Consider the following 12,618-nt stretch of genomic DNA (forward strand, 5'->3'; position numbering starts at 1 on the left):
CCAGCCCGGCTCGTCTGGAACTTGGACCGCGCGGCGCAATCGCCGCCGCTCCCCCGTTACTCCGGGCGTTTCTCCGGGAAACTCTGCCCTTTGGATTCTCTTTCTCGCTCTTCCCTTCGCTCACGCCCAGAGAGCGGCGCTCCCCTGTCCGTACAGAAGGGCGGGCGCGCCGGGGAGACGGAGGGGACCCGCGGAGGCGATCGGTGTCGCTGCGGCGCGGGGGCCAGCCTCCCCCCTGCGGCAGGGGGGTGTGTGACCCGGCGCCGACTTCCCCGGGAGTCCTGCCCGCGAGTGTCCCCGGCGCGCGCGCGCCGTTCCGGGCGAGAGTTCGGACTCGGCCGGCTCTCTCCCAAGTTCCCCGAGTGAGTCGGCCCCCGAGTGGGCGCGCCCGAGAGAGGGTCCCCGGGACGCAGGGACCCGGGCTGGAGAGGGACGGGTCCCCAGCCCCGGGCGCCCCGGGGCGGGGGCGGGGGGTAGGAAGGAGGGGGTCCGGCGGCCGCCGTGCGCCCCGGCCCGCGCGCACCTACCAGATGAAGTCGGTGCAGTGGCTGCAGAAGGTGGGCTGCTTGAAGAAGCGGGCGATGAATTTGTGGTCCTTCACCTCGTGCACGTTCTTCTGCCTCAGCGCCCCTTTGCGGGCGAAGCGGTTGGCCACGTCCTGAGACGCCGTGGAGTCGTTGGCCGGGAAAACGTCAGCCATGGTCCCCCCAACCACCTCTTGCCTCCGCCGGGGAGCGGCAGCAGCCGGGGAGGACCGGGGGGGGCGGGGGCGGGCGGGGGAGGGGCGGTGGGGCGGCGGGCGACCCCGGGCGGGGGGCCGGGGGCGCGGGCCGGCGGTCGCGGCGGCGGCGGCGGCGGCCGCGGAGAGTCGGGCCGGAGCGGGCGCGGGAGCCGGAGCCGCTCGCGGGCTGGCTGGCTGGCTGGCCCCACGCTCACTGACAGCCCGGCGCCCGGCGCTCGCGCTTCCTACTCTCGGCGGCAGAGGCGGCCCGGAGCGGCGCCGCCCACCGCGCATGCCCGGAGCGCGGGAGCCGCGGGGGCGCGCGCGGGGCCGGGGGCGCGCGCGGGGCGGACGCGGACGCGGGCGCCCGGGGAGTCTGCGCCTCCGCGTTTTGCGCGCGGCCCCGGGAGGGGAGGCGGCGGCCTGGGCCGGGCCCGCCCGATTTGGGGTGCGGAGGAGGACGCTGGGAGGGGCGGGCCGCCCTCCGCCGCCTTTTTCTTTTCCTCCTTTCCCTCCCTCTCCTCCCCGCCCTCCGCTCGCTCTCGTCCTCCTCCTCTTTTTCTTCCGCTTCTCGGGCTCTGCCCGCTGCTCTGCCCGCCGCTCTCCGCCCACTCCCCTGCTCATCCTCCCGCCGCTCCGGGCGCCCGCCTCCCGGCCGCCCTCGCTCCGGCGAGAAGTCCGGCTCTCGGTCCGACCTGCCCGGAAGCTCGCCCTTGCCCACCTTCCAGGACCCGCCGGTGCTCCCGGCCGCGATGCTCAGGTTTTGCGTCCGTCCAGCTGGCCGTGCCCTGAGCTGCCCGCACCCTCAGCCCGCACCCAGCGCGGCTTACACCGGACAGGAGCAAGGGCGTGTTTGTAAATCATCGCTCGCGGACCCTATCGCCTGCCTCTGCGGGGCTGTCTTCACTTGCATCTTGTGTAGGACTCTAGTGGGCACGTGGGGTGGTTAAAGGACCTGTCCTAGTTATTTATCCCGTCGTTACTCGCTGGCTACTAGACTGACGACGTTGATTGTCAGCTTTTCTTGATTTTGCAAGTCCAGAGCCTTAATTTAGAAATCATTTTGCATCCCAAACTAATTACCGCAATACTGGCAGGTGCCGAGTCCAGCCAGAACACTTGTACTACTGAGTAAAACTGCCTGTGAAAGGGTAGCTGTTACGCACCTGCAAAGACGCCCGCGGGGATGTACCAGCTAATCATTTGCTGAATATGTATTAGTTCTGCCTCCAGGACGCTGAAATATGTAAGGAAAACAACCATCCCCCGGCATTTCACTATTGTTTTTCCTCATTGCCCGATTCACGAAGTTCACAAAACAACTACACTGAGCTGAAGAACGTCAAGAAAAAGAACACGTTGTTTAATCCTACAAGAAGTTTGGGGGGGGGGGAAGAAAAGGAAAAAATCTTGGAGGGTACATGTCCTCTTAGAGCGTACCACGAAGATCCCTCCCAATTCCATCTTGTTTCATTGATTCTTCTTCTACCCACTTAGGCTACCATGTTTTAAGATTGCCTAATTGAATGCTTGATTCTAGAAATGTCCTTTATATTTTAGCAAGCGTAAGCTGTACTTTCCTAGCCTACTTACAATCTCTTGAGCCAATGTTTTTAGTGTTTAAAGAGACTGCACCTGCTTGATACACTGGTCAGAAATTTCACCAGTGGTGACAACCCCTCTAGGCCAAGGAGGCAAAATAAATAAATAAATAAATAAAGGCAGAGGCAAGGGAAGGAATGAGAAGCAGCCATGTTGGGAAAATAGATCAAATTTTTCACAAAACACTGTAAGCATCATTTCCAAGCCATGGTTGTTTATTATTCAATGATCGTAAAGTCAATAGAGCACAGTAGAATGAAGCCTTCTTTCCTCATAACTGTCTTAATTTAAGAGTGGTCCTCACATATGCGATGAAGACAAGATTCTGTTTCCCTGAAGCTTTGATGTAATCATAGAAGAAAAACATGGCAGAATTGGAGGGTGGGGTTGCTGATACTGGAATCCCTGAGAAAAGTAATAGGGAAGATGAGTTAAGAACCAAATGGGCTATGGCAGCAGCGTCATCTCCCAGGTGTGGATTAGAGTGATCGCAGCAATGGGTAGACCAGATGGAGACAATAGGTCTCTTTGCTTTCAGGTTGTGGCTTTGCTTTCTTGCCTCAGTTATGACTGTTGTTCTTTGTGGGTATAGAGAGAACCAGCTAGAAGTTTGTGGACTGATAACTGGGCTAAACTTCAGCACACAGTTGCCCTCAACTTATCACAATTGTGGGGGCAAGGGGACAGAGACATACCTGGAGTAGGGTTCCCAAGCAGTGGGAAGGACTGATGGCAATGTGGGCCACAGTTTGCCCCTACAGCCACAGGAGAAGTCTCCTCGGTAGCCCTGAAGTAGAGGGGCTTATGGAAAGGAGGAGAGGGAGTGGTCGATCAGTCCTGGGCATTAGTAATTATTTTAGAGTCAGCTGTTTCATGGAGAAGGTGCAGGAAAGAACAGGGAACGGTAGACTAGATATACAGTCAGTCAGAACCCTGCCCTTGCAAAGTAAGCTTCAGACTCTTTAGAGAGGTGCTGCTTAGACCAGCAGGACCCAGAAGCTGGGGGCTGGGATCAAAGTCAGGCCACAGAAGTGGTGATTCCAAACCAGAGTGGTTTCCTTAAAACCAACAACCTTTATGATACAACCTGAAACTTGTTGCTCTATGCGGATCACTAGTCTGTTTTCAAACGGATCAGGCCATTATCAAATTCAGCAATACAAATTGCTCACAGTATACAAAGCTTGATTCTGAGATTTTAGTAACCGAGATAATTTAAAGACTCGTGTTTTGCTCTATGCACTTAATCTAAGGTTTAGGAGAGCTGAGACAACTCGTGGGATATATAATTACTCAGGCAGTGTTTAGAGTTGGGGTGAATGGCTGGTCTCATGAAACGGGTTTCATGAGAAACCCGGTCTAGCTCGGGAGAGGCTGTTGCTGGTTAAGTTAGGGAGACAGAAAATATTTCCTAGGGGTTGGTGGGTCAGAAGCCCCAGTCAGAGGTTAATTCCAGGGCTGCTGGGTATGGTTGTACAAGGAGAAGGATAGGGGCACCTGGGTAGCTCAGGCGGTTAAGCGTCTGCCTTTGGCTCCGGTCATGGAGGACCCTCCCCCTGCTCGGGCTCACTCTCTCTAAATCTGCACTCCCTCTGTCAAATACATAAAGTCTTCTAAGAGGTGGGGTAGGATGGAGGAAGAGTGGCCGTTCACTGTGTCCGCTCTTGTACTTCAGAACATTTCTTCCTAGTTTAAGAAAAAAAGGTAACTTTGAAAAGGCCTGGAAACAAAACACCACAGATTTCTAACAAGATATATTGTATCAAAAGAAGTCCATCGTTTGGTCGTAAGTAGAAGAAACAGGACATAAAACGATATTCAAAGTAAGATTCCATTTTTTAGTTTTTTAAGATGTTATTATTTATTTATTTATTTGAGAGAGAGAGAAAGATTTGGGGGTGGGGGAGGGGAGCAGAGGGAGAAGGAGAGAATACTAAGCAGACCCTGCACCGAGCACAGAGCCTGAAGCGGGTCTTGATGTCACGACTCTGATCTCATGACCTGAGCTGAAATCAAGAATCAGACACTCAACAGACTGAGCCACCCAGGTGGCCCAAGAGCCCATGTTTTAAAATTTATTTATTTATTTATTTGACAGAGAAAGAGAGATCACAAGTAGGCAGAGAGGCAGGTTGCGGGGGGGGCGGGGAAGCAGGCTCCCCATTGAGCAGAGAGCCCAATGCGTGACTTGATTCCAGGGCCCTGGGATCATGACCTGAGCTGGAGGCAGAGGCTTAACACACTGAGCCACCCAGATGCCCCCCAAGATCCCATTTTTTTTAAAATGTCTGTATGCTTACATCTATATGAATATAAATATGCTTATGAATGCACACACACATGCATATTTAAAGGTACATATAGCAAAATGTTCATCCAAGTGACTTTCTCTGGATGGTGGGAATATAGATAGTATTTTGCACTGGAAGAGAAGTCTTTGGCCTACGACTCACAGTTTGAAAGGACTTTACAAGCCATAATTTGTTCATGTTTTCCTCTAATCACAAAAGAGGCATTTATTATTTTAAACACACGAAGTTTGATTGCCAAAATTTTGTGGTTGTTGCATGGAGTAGAAACCATACCAATTTGAATGTCAAATATCTGAGAAGTCTCTTTTAAACCACTGACCCTTGCCTCTTCCTTAGCCCTAATCCACAACAGGGGTCGATCCTGAATGGGCTGCCTAAGGAAGCTTCTTGGTGTCCCGTGTTTGACCTCCCCGCCTTGAAGTGTTTTTCCTCCACTTTCTTCTGGTTTTCTACAGTAACCGTGGCACAAATGAGATGTGGGTTCAAATATTAGCTCCAGCACTTAACTGGTCTGTGCAACTTGAACAAATTAACTTCTCCAAGTCTCTATTTCCCCTTCTAAAAATGGAGATATTCTTAACTTAGGATTTTCTTAAGCATCCACCTAGGTAATGAGTGTAAGTGTTTAATCAATCCTAAAGTTTCATACAAATGCAGGGTAGGATGGTCCTTCTTAGCTCTACCAAGTCTGCATGTTGGAGAAAGAGCGCTGAGAGCTCCCCTCTCTGAAGCTAGTTCTTCCTCCCAAAGGACAAATGTGTTTCCCTCCACTCCCAGTGACTATGGGATGATTCATGGAAGGAAGTATAAGGTTAACATTGCAAACATGCACCATTGCCCCCCATCCTCACCTTTAAATTGTTTTCCGGTGAAGGTCATAGTGCCTGGATTCTCTGAAAATGCTGGTTGAAAGACAACCCAACGGGCGCCTGGGTGGCTCAGTGGGTTAAGCGTCTGCCTTCAGCTCAGGTCATGATCTTGGGGTCCTGGGATCGAGCCCTGCATCAGGCTCTCTGCTCAGCAGGCAAGGAGTCTGCTTCCCCCCTCTCTCTGCCTGACTCTCTGCCTACTTGTGATCTCTCTCTCTGTCAAATAAATAAATAAAATATTAAAAAAAAAAAGACAACCCAAGCAACTCCCATGACTTCCCATCTACTCTTAATCGAAATTGCAGTGGGTACTTAAGAGTTATCTCACTTTCCCACAGCTGGGGAAAAGTTTCTGCCCACCTAAGTGTGAAAGTGAACTCCATGTACCTATTACCCAGGTTTAACAATATCATCAGTTTGAGACGAATTCTCTTTCACCTATCCCCTACCTCATCTCTTTATCTCTAGGGAATTAAAACCTTGAAACAAAGTAAAACATGCCAAAACTTCAACACCAGGAGGAAACTTTTCGGGTGATGGCTACGTTCATTATTTGTTGGTTCCCCACAATGTTCACGTATCAAAACTCACCAAATTAAACACTTTAAATTTGTGTGCAATTTATTGTAAATCAATTATACCTTAACAAAACCCTTAAATTTTTAAAAGCTAAATAGCTAAGAACACTAAAACAAATTGACAAACCAGAAGAAGACCAGTAGAAAAACCAGTTGGCCCTTCCTCATGGCATTTAGCTGCCCTTCCCCAGGGCACTAACACAAGGCCACTGTGTCTGGTAGGGGACAGTCCACTTTTTTTTTTTTTCCATTCTAGTACACATTGAGCTACAGCCCTATGGCAGGCAGTTTGCTACACCCAGGAATACAGAAAAAGAAGATATGTTCCCTGCCTTCAGGGAACTCAGAGTCCTTCAACAATAGCCCAAAAGGAGAGACCTTCAGCCCTGGAGTGGAGTATTATTTGAAGACATACAGTCCAATTAGCAAAAAGAAATAAAGTTAAGGGGATCCTGGGTGGCTCAGTCTTTGGGTGTCTGCCTTCGGCTCAGGTCATGATCCCAGGGTCCAGGGATGGAGCCCCGTGTCGGGCTCCCCGCTCAGCCCGAAGCCTGCTTCTCCATCTCCCACTTCCCCTGCTTGTGTTCCACCCCCCCAATAAATAAATAAATAATATTTTCTTTTAAAAAAGAAAGTTAAAATTAAAAGAATGTAATTTATTTTTTCAAGTGCCTCAAAGGGAATCAGGCAAAAGCCAATTCATAACCAACCTCCAACTAGACTTTTCTCAACCGCCTTTTTCCCTCTTTCTTCCTTGCCACACTCATGGTGACTTCTCACATTCTCAATAGCTTTTCATAAACCTCCTCACCCCCCAGAAATAGTTGTTCCCCTACCCACAGCTCTATAAGCTTTTTTTTTTTTTTACTCTCTCTCCTCCCCTTTGTTATTTTTTTATAACCATTATTATATATTGTTTTAGGCAAAACCTATCTCCACCTCTCCCTTCAGGGCAGGGCCCTCTTCTGTACCATTTCTCTGATTTTGCATCACCAAAAGTCTAGGATGGGTTTTAAACAGGGTAGGTTAGCGGAGGAGTGAGTTTCAAGGCAGCTGAGCAGAGGGTGAGCTGGCAATGACCAGCTCTAGGGCCATTTGCATGACAATGAAGGCTAGGTCCTGAAATATTAGTATAGTGTCTGATACGTTTGCTATACTTTTGCTATAGTTTGCTATATGTTGCTGTCCTGGTGAGGCCAACAGATACACTCTCTGTCTCTGTGTAACTTACATTCACTTTGTGTTTTGAGTGGGAGAGGGAAGTCTGGGCACACTTCCACCTGGCAAAATTGAACTCACATATGCTCATTTCCATGTTTGATGACAGTCCTCCTTTAATGCACGTGCATAACTACCTTCAAAACTTTGATCTCGTTTTAGTTTGGATGTTTCGTGTTGCATGCAGTAATGGAGGACAAACAGCACCACTTCCACCAACTGGCAGAGGCCAAGATTCAAATAAAACTTGGAGAAGCAGCTCAGAAGGTATGTCCAACAGAGTTTATACAGGTGGATCAGGAAGCGATGTAGAATGCCAGCCTCCTCTGGGGTGGCACTGTTTTGCAAGGTTCAGTGCAGCAGTGAAAGCTTGGTTCTCTTAAATGCACACTAACTACCCTTTTTTTAAAAAAAAAAATACAGACTCTGTGATCTGCAATTGGGTGTGTGTTTGGCATGGCCTTGGAACTAGAATGGTGAGCCCTTGGATTCCCAAAGCCTTGGAGTCCATTCAAATGTTGTTCCAATTTCTGTACAAAGTGTGGCCGGCTCTAACATATAGGAAGAATAAGGGAAATATTTTAAAAAGACACAATTTATTTCATAAATACTGATAGAGCACGGATGTTCTGTGTGAGCACCGTTACAGATATTGGGGATGAAGACTGGACAGAATTGACAGTTTCAGTGGGTAGGTGGGGAGCATCAAAGCTTGTTTGGAGGGGGTTTCAGGGAGAAGGGAAGAAGAGAAATTGAAGTGAGAAATTATAGAACGCTATTGCAAACCAGAGTAAAAGAAGCAGAGAAGGGCAAAGAGCCCAGATGGAAAGAGCCCAGATGTCCATCAACAGATGAATGGATAAAGAAGATGTGGCTATATATACACAATGGAATATTACTCAGCCATCAAAAAAATGAAATCTTGCCATTTGAAACGGCATGGATGGAACTAGAGGGTGTTATGGTGAGCGATACTAGTCAGTCAGAGAAAGACAATTATTGTCTTATCTCACTCATGTATGGAATTTAAGAAAAAAAAACAGAGGAGCATAGGGGAGGGGAAGGAAAAATAAAACAAGACAAAATCAGAGAGGGAGAAAGACCATCAGAGACTTTTTTTTTTAATTTTAAAAATTTATTTATTTGACAGAGAGAGAGAGAGAGAGAGAGATCACAAGTAGGCAGAGACACAGGTAGAGAGGGGGAATCAGGCTCCCCGCTGAGCAGAGAGCCCGATGTGGGGCTCCGTCCCAGGACCCTGAGATCATGACCTGAGCCAAAGGCAGAGACTTAATCCACTGAGCCACCCAGGTACTCCCAGAGACTCTTAACCATAGGAAACCCAACTGAGGGTTGCTGGAGGAGATGGGGGGGCATGGAATAACTGGGTGATGGACATTAAGGAGGGCACATGATGTAATGAGTGCTGGGTACTATATAAGACTGATGGATCACTGAACTCTACCTGTGAAACTAATAATATGTGAATTAATTGAATTTAAATTTTAAAAAAGTAGAGGAGGGTGGTCACTGAGCTCTAAATACATCTTTTATGGGCAAATAACACTACATTGGTGTGATGATGGGAACCACCCTGGAGCGGAAACAGTAGATAGATGTGTCAAGTAGGTGTATTGACTAAGTACGGTTCATAGGTGTTGGGGAAGAAAAAAAATTTCTCTGCCCACTTAGGTTCAGTGTTTGGAGCATGTGAATTAGACCGACAAAAGACAGAGTAACAGGAAAGAAGACCGAGGTTTATTCACATACCCATGCAGAGGCACACAGAAAAATGTCCCTCAAAGGGGTGGTTAGATTTTGGGACCTATCTGACATCTCAATAGAGCTGGGGAGGAGAGAAAAAAGACACATACTCAAAAAACAAATGACTTTTAGAGAGGATAAATGGGCCTTTAGGAGAATAGATGGGAAATGTGGTATTTTGTGACAGTATCTGTTCAGGTGACTTCTTATCCCAGTGATTTCATCGCCAATGATGAAAGTTAGGAAAATCCCAAGGAAGGGGTTTATGACAGTTGAGTTCTTTTGGATGGCTCTGTTTTTAGGCAGATAAGGAGAATGGAGTTTGTGGCAAAGCAACCCTGAAAAAGGTTCAAGTCCACAGGCAGTCCCGAGAAAAGTCACCCTTGCGGTCGAAGTTGTAGATTTCATTCTCTTGGAATGTCTGGCAATTGCCTCAAGTAAGTGAGAAGGCAATCTCAAATGGCGGGTACAGTATGCATGTTTTCTATTCAGTGGACGGACATTCTTCATCCCAAGGGGATCTAGATCCACCTGTATGGATGATAAAATACATTAAGCCTGCAGCGTTTGGGGGCACCTGCATGGCTCAGTCAGTTAAGCTTCTGACTTTTGATTACAGCTCAGGCCATGATGTCAGGATCATGAGATTGAGCCCCATCCCCTACCCTCTTTGGTCTCTGAGCTTGGCAGGGAGTCTGCTTGAGGATTCTCTCTCTTTCCTACTCTCTCTGCCCCTCATCCTGGGGCTCTCTCTCTCTCTCTCAAATAAATACAAGAATATTTTTTAAAAATAGCTGTGGTGTTCGTATGATTGCATTGATCTTAAAAATAAACTATATACTTGTATTAGAGAGAACTGGACATAGGAGGGCTTTCAACAGATTTACTTTGTGTTTCTAATTTAAAATGTGCAACCGAGTAATGGATTTAGATGGTGATCTCAAGTTGAAGTCATACTGCCTTTATAGGCAGAAGTAAGGCACTTCAGAGAATTTGAAGATTCGTCAGTTTTACAAAGTTTAATCCCTTTGATTTATAAAACTTAAGGAGTAAGTCTTAATGGGGGACCTGTGATTGCCAGACGATTGGTACTTCACCATAATTTGTTAGGGTTTCCTTGAAGCATTTCTAAAGTGATTTGTAAATAAAAGAGTAAGATTTTGTAAATTGAACTTAAAAGCTTAAGGAAGAACGTAAAAACTTTTAAAACTTAAAAATTATATTAAAAATTAAAACTTAAAAATTTTTAAAACTGCAACATTAGTAAATTTAAACATGAAGGTTAACGATATGCTCTGAGGGTTTTTCTGGGAAAAACAGAAGAAGGACAAAAGTGGGACATAAAAACTCACGTTGACTGTGTTAAATAACAACATTCAACCAAGTCAGTTTGAAGATGTAATTGGCTTTATTCAACAATTCATGAATCGGGCAGTCTCCCATCTGCCTAGTTGAGGTGTTCCCAAGCAGTGCAAAATGGAAGCTGTCATAGAAGAAGGGAGGGCAAGAAAGTTATCAGCAAAAGAAAAGAATTATTCCAGGTGAGGCTGCTTTCTAGCAGGAAAAGCAAGATGTCTTATCACATAGATTACCTCCTCTTTCTTCGGGGAGCCATGGAGAGGACCCAGGTGGCAGACACACTGAGATGGACTGAAAATTTTCCTGGTTGAGCTGTTAAGTACGACTACATTTCTGGGGAAGTTTAGAACCACAATTGGATTGTATTCAAAGCATCTGTCTGGGAACTTGGGTCTGAGTGACGCCATCTTCCGCCTTTGCTCTTCTTTTTAACAACAGCTGATTTTATCTTATCTCCAGGCTTCCATGGAGATATTTTTTTTTTCCTGCCCTTGTGCAAGGGTCTAGGAACTGTGGGAAGTCCAAGTTCCAAAGCTGGGGTCCTGTGTGCCCATACATTTCTAAGAATGCATGAGTTGCTTTCCCAAAAGTACCAAACACATCTTGAGAGGGAAGTGGACTAAAAGCTGTCAAATCTAAATTCTTTACCTTTAAAACTTGGTGCTTCCCTGAGAGCCTAGGAGTCAGGAAGCAAAAAGTGGTTTGAGCTAAAGCTATAGGTATGTAAAAATATGTACCTTTGTGTAGAAAAGAAGATCTAACGTGAAAAAGAATCTGGGCTACAAATGGCTCTATAGCCTTAGAAAACAATGTGAGTGGAATTTCAAAGGAGTGAATTAATTGAACACGGAAAACATCCCCTTGATGTCAGCTGCTCTCACACAAAAATAATGATGTCCAGGGTAGTCTGCCCAGGCACAAACAATGGTATTCTTTGCCCATTTGGACCAATGAAATATAAATGATAAATTTATAAACACCATCTCTAAAAATACCTGTAATAGACACCAGATCATTTAGCCCTCTATAGCTAACCTAAACAGACTTGATAACTTACACAGTTTAGCAGGAGAGAATGACAATAAAAAAGCACTTAACATTTCTCGGGGGCTTAATGATGTCCCAGGAGCTATTTTAGGCTTTTTAAAAAAGATCTTATTTATTTATTGGAGGGAGAGCAAGCACAAGCTGGGGGTAGGGGCAGAGGGAGAGGGAGAAGCAGACTCCCCTGCTGAGCGGGGCGCTGGGATCATGACCTGAGCCCAAGGCAGACATTTAACCCACTGAGCCACCCAGGCGCCCCTATTTCAAGATTTTTACAGGCAAGTGTTAACTTATTCAACCTAACATCATAGGAGTTGGTGTTAATATTATCCCCCACGTAACCTACAAGGAGCAATACGGAGAATACGGAGACACTAAGAGGTAAAGTTACATAGGCACTATCATGCAACTAGGAATTAGCAGAGCTGAGAGATTTGAACCCTGGCAGCCTGACCCACAGCGTACGTCCTAAACCCGTCCACTCACCGGTCTGCCATGTGCAATGATGGGTCTGGTGCCATCAGCAGGTGCCTGTTGACTCTACATCTTGACAAGAGGAATTCTCCTAAGTTGGTTCTCTCTACGGTAGCATGGGATTTTTTTCTTTTTTCTTTTTCCAGTTTAGGAAATCGTTTGGTGAGGAACTAAAGCTGCGGCTGACAGAATGTAAATATTGAAAGAGTCGGAGAGAAGCCAGTCTTCCATCTAGTGGTGTGAGAATGATTTGTAGCGGTTGAGTGCAGAGCTTCCTTAATGGAGCTCAAAGTAGGAGCAAACAGGCAAAACAAATATTTCAATACCTCTATCCAAGTCACTACCTCTTTTGTTAGGCTTTTCTCCTTCAACAGAGTGTATCATTCACCTAGGAGCTCCCAGACTCAGCAAAGAGCAAAGATGTTGCAAAGGAACACAAACTCCAATGTTTGATACATTGTTCTTCTGCAACTATGTTAGTCTTAACCTAAGACGATGAGGATCATTAATGAATAATGATCTGTTTTTGTAAGCTAAGAACTAAAAAAGGCACACACAGTGGTTGTGAGCTATCCTGTGTTTGTCACAGCCTGTCCTTCCCTTATGTGCCTGGGAGGATTCTGCTTTTATTTGCAATCATTTATCACAGGGATAGAATATGGTAAAGAAAGATCATA

The 12,618-nt window shown here is 46.8% G+C and overlaps 1 protein-coding gene across 2 annotated transcripts in view; it reads right to left on the reverse strand.

Annotated features, from left to right (window-relative positions):
- Positions 1-772, reverse strand: part of PRKCA (protein kinase C alpha) — a 385,445-nt gene extending 384,673 nt beyond the window's left edge. For both annotated transcript variants that reach the window (XM_032320330.1, XM_032320329.1), the window contains exon 1: positions 528-772. In XM_032320330.1, the coding sequence (XP_032176221.1) occupies positions 528-700 (173 nt within the window). In that variant the 5' untranslated portion in view covers positions 701-772. The remainder of the gene's footprint in view (positions 1-527) is intronic.
- Between the last annotated feature and the right edge of the window lie 11,846 nt (positions 773-12,618).

The sequence above is a fragment of the Mustela erminea genome, chromosome 18 (assembly GCF_009829155.1).
Source record: "Mustela erminea isolate mMusErm1 chromosome 18, mMusErm1.Pri, whole genome shotgun sequence".
NCBI classification, from domain to species: domain Eukaryota; kingdom Metazoa; phylum Chordata; class Mammalia; order Carnivora; family Mustelidae; genus Mustela; species Mustela erminea.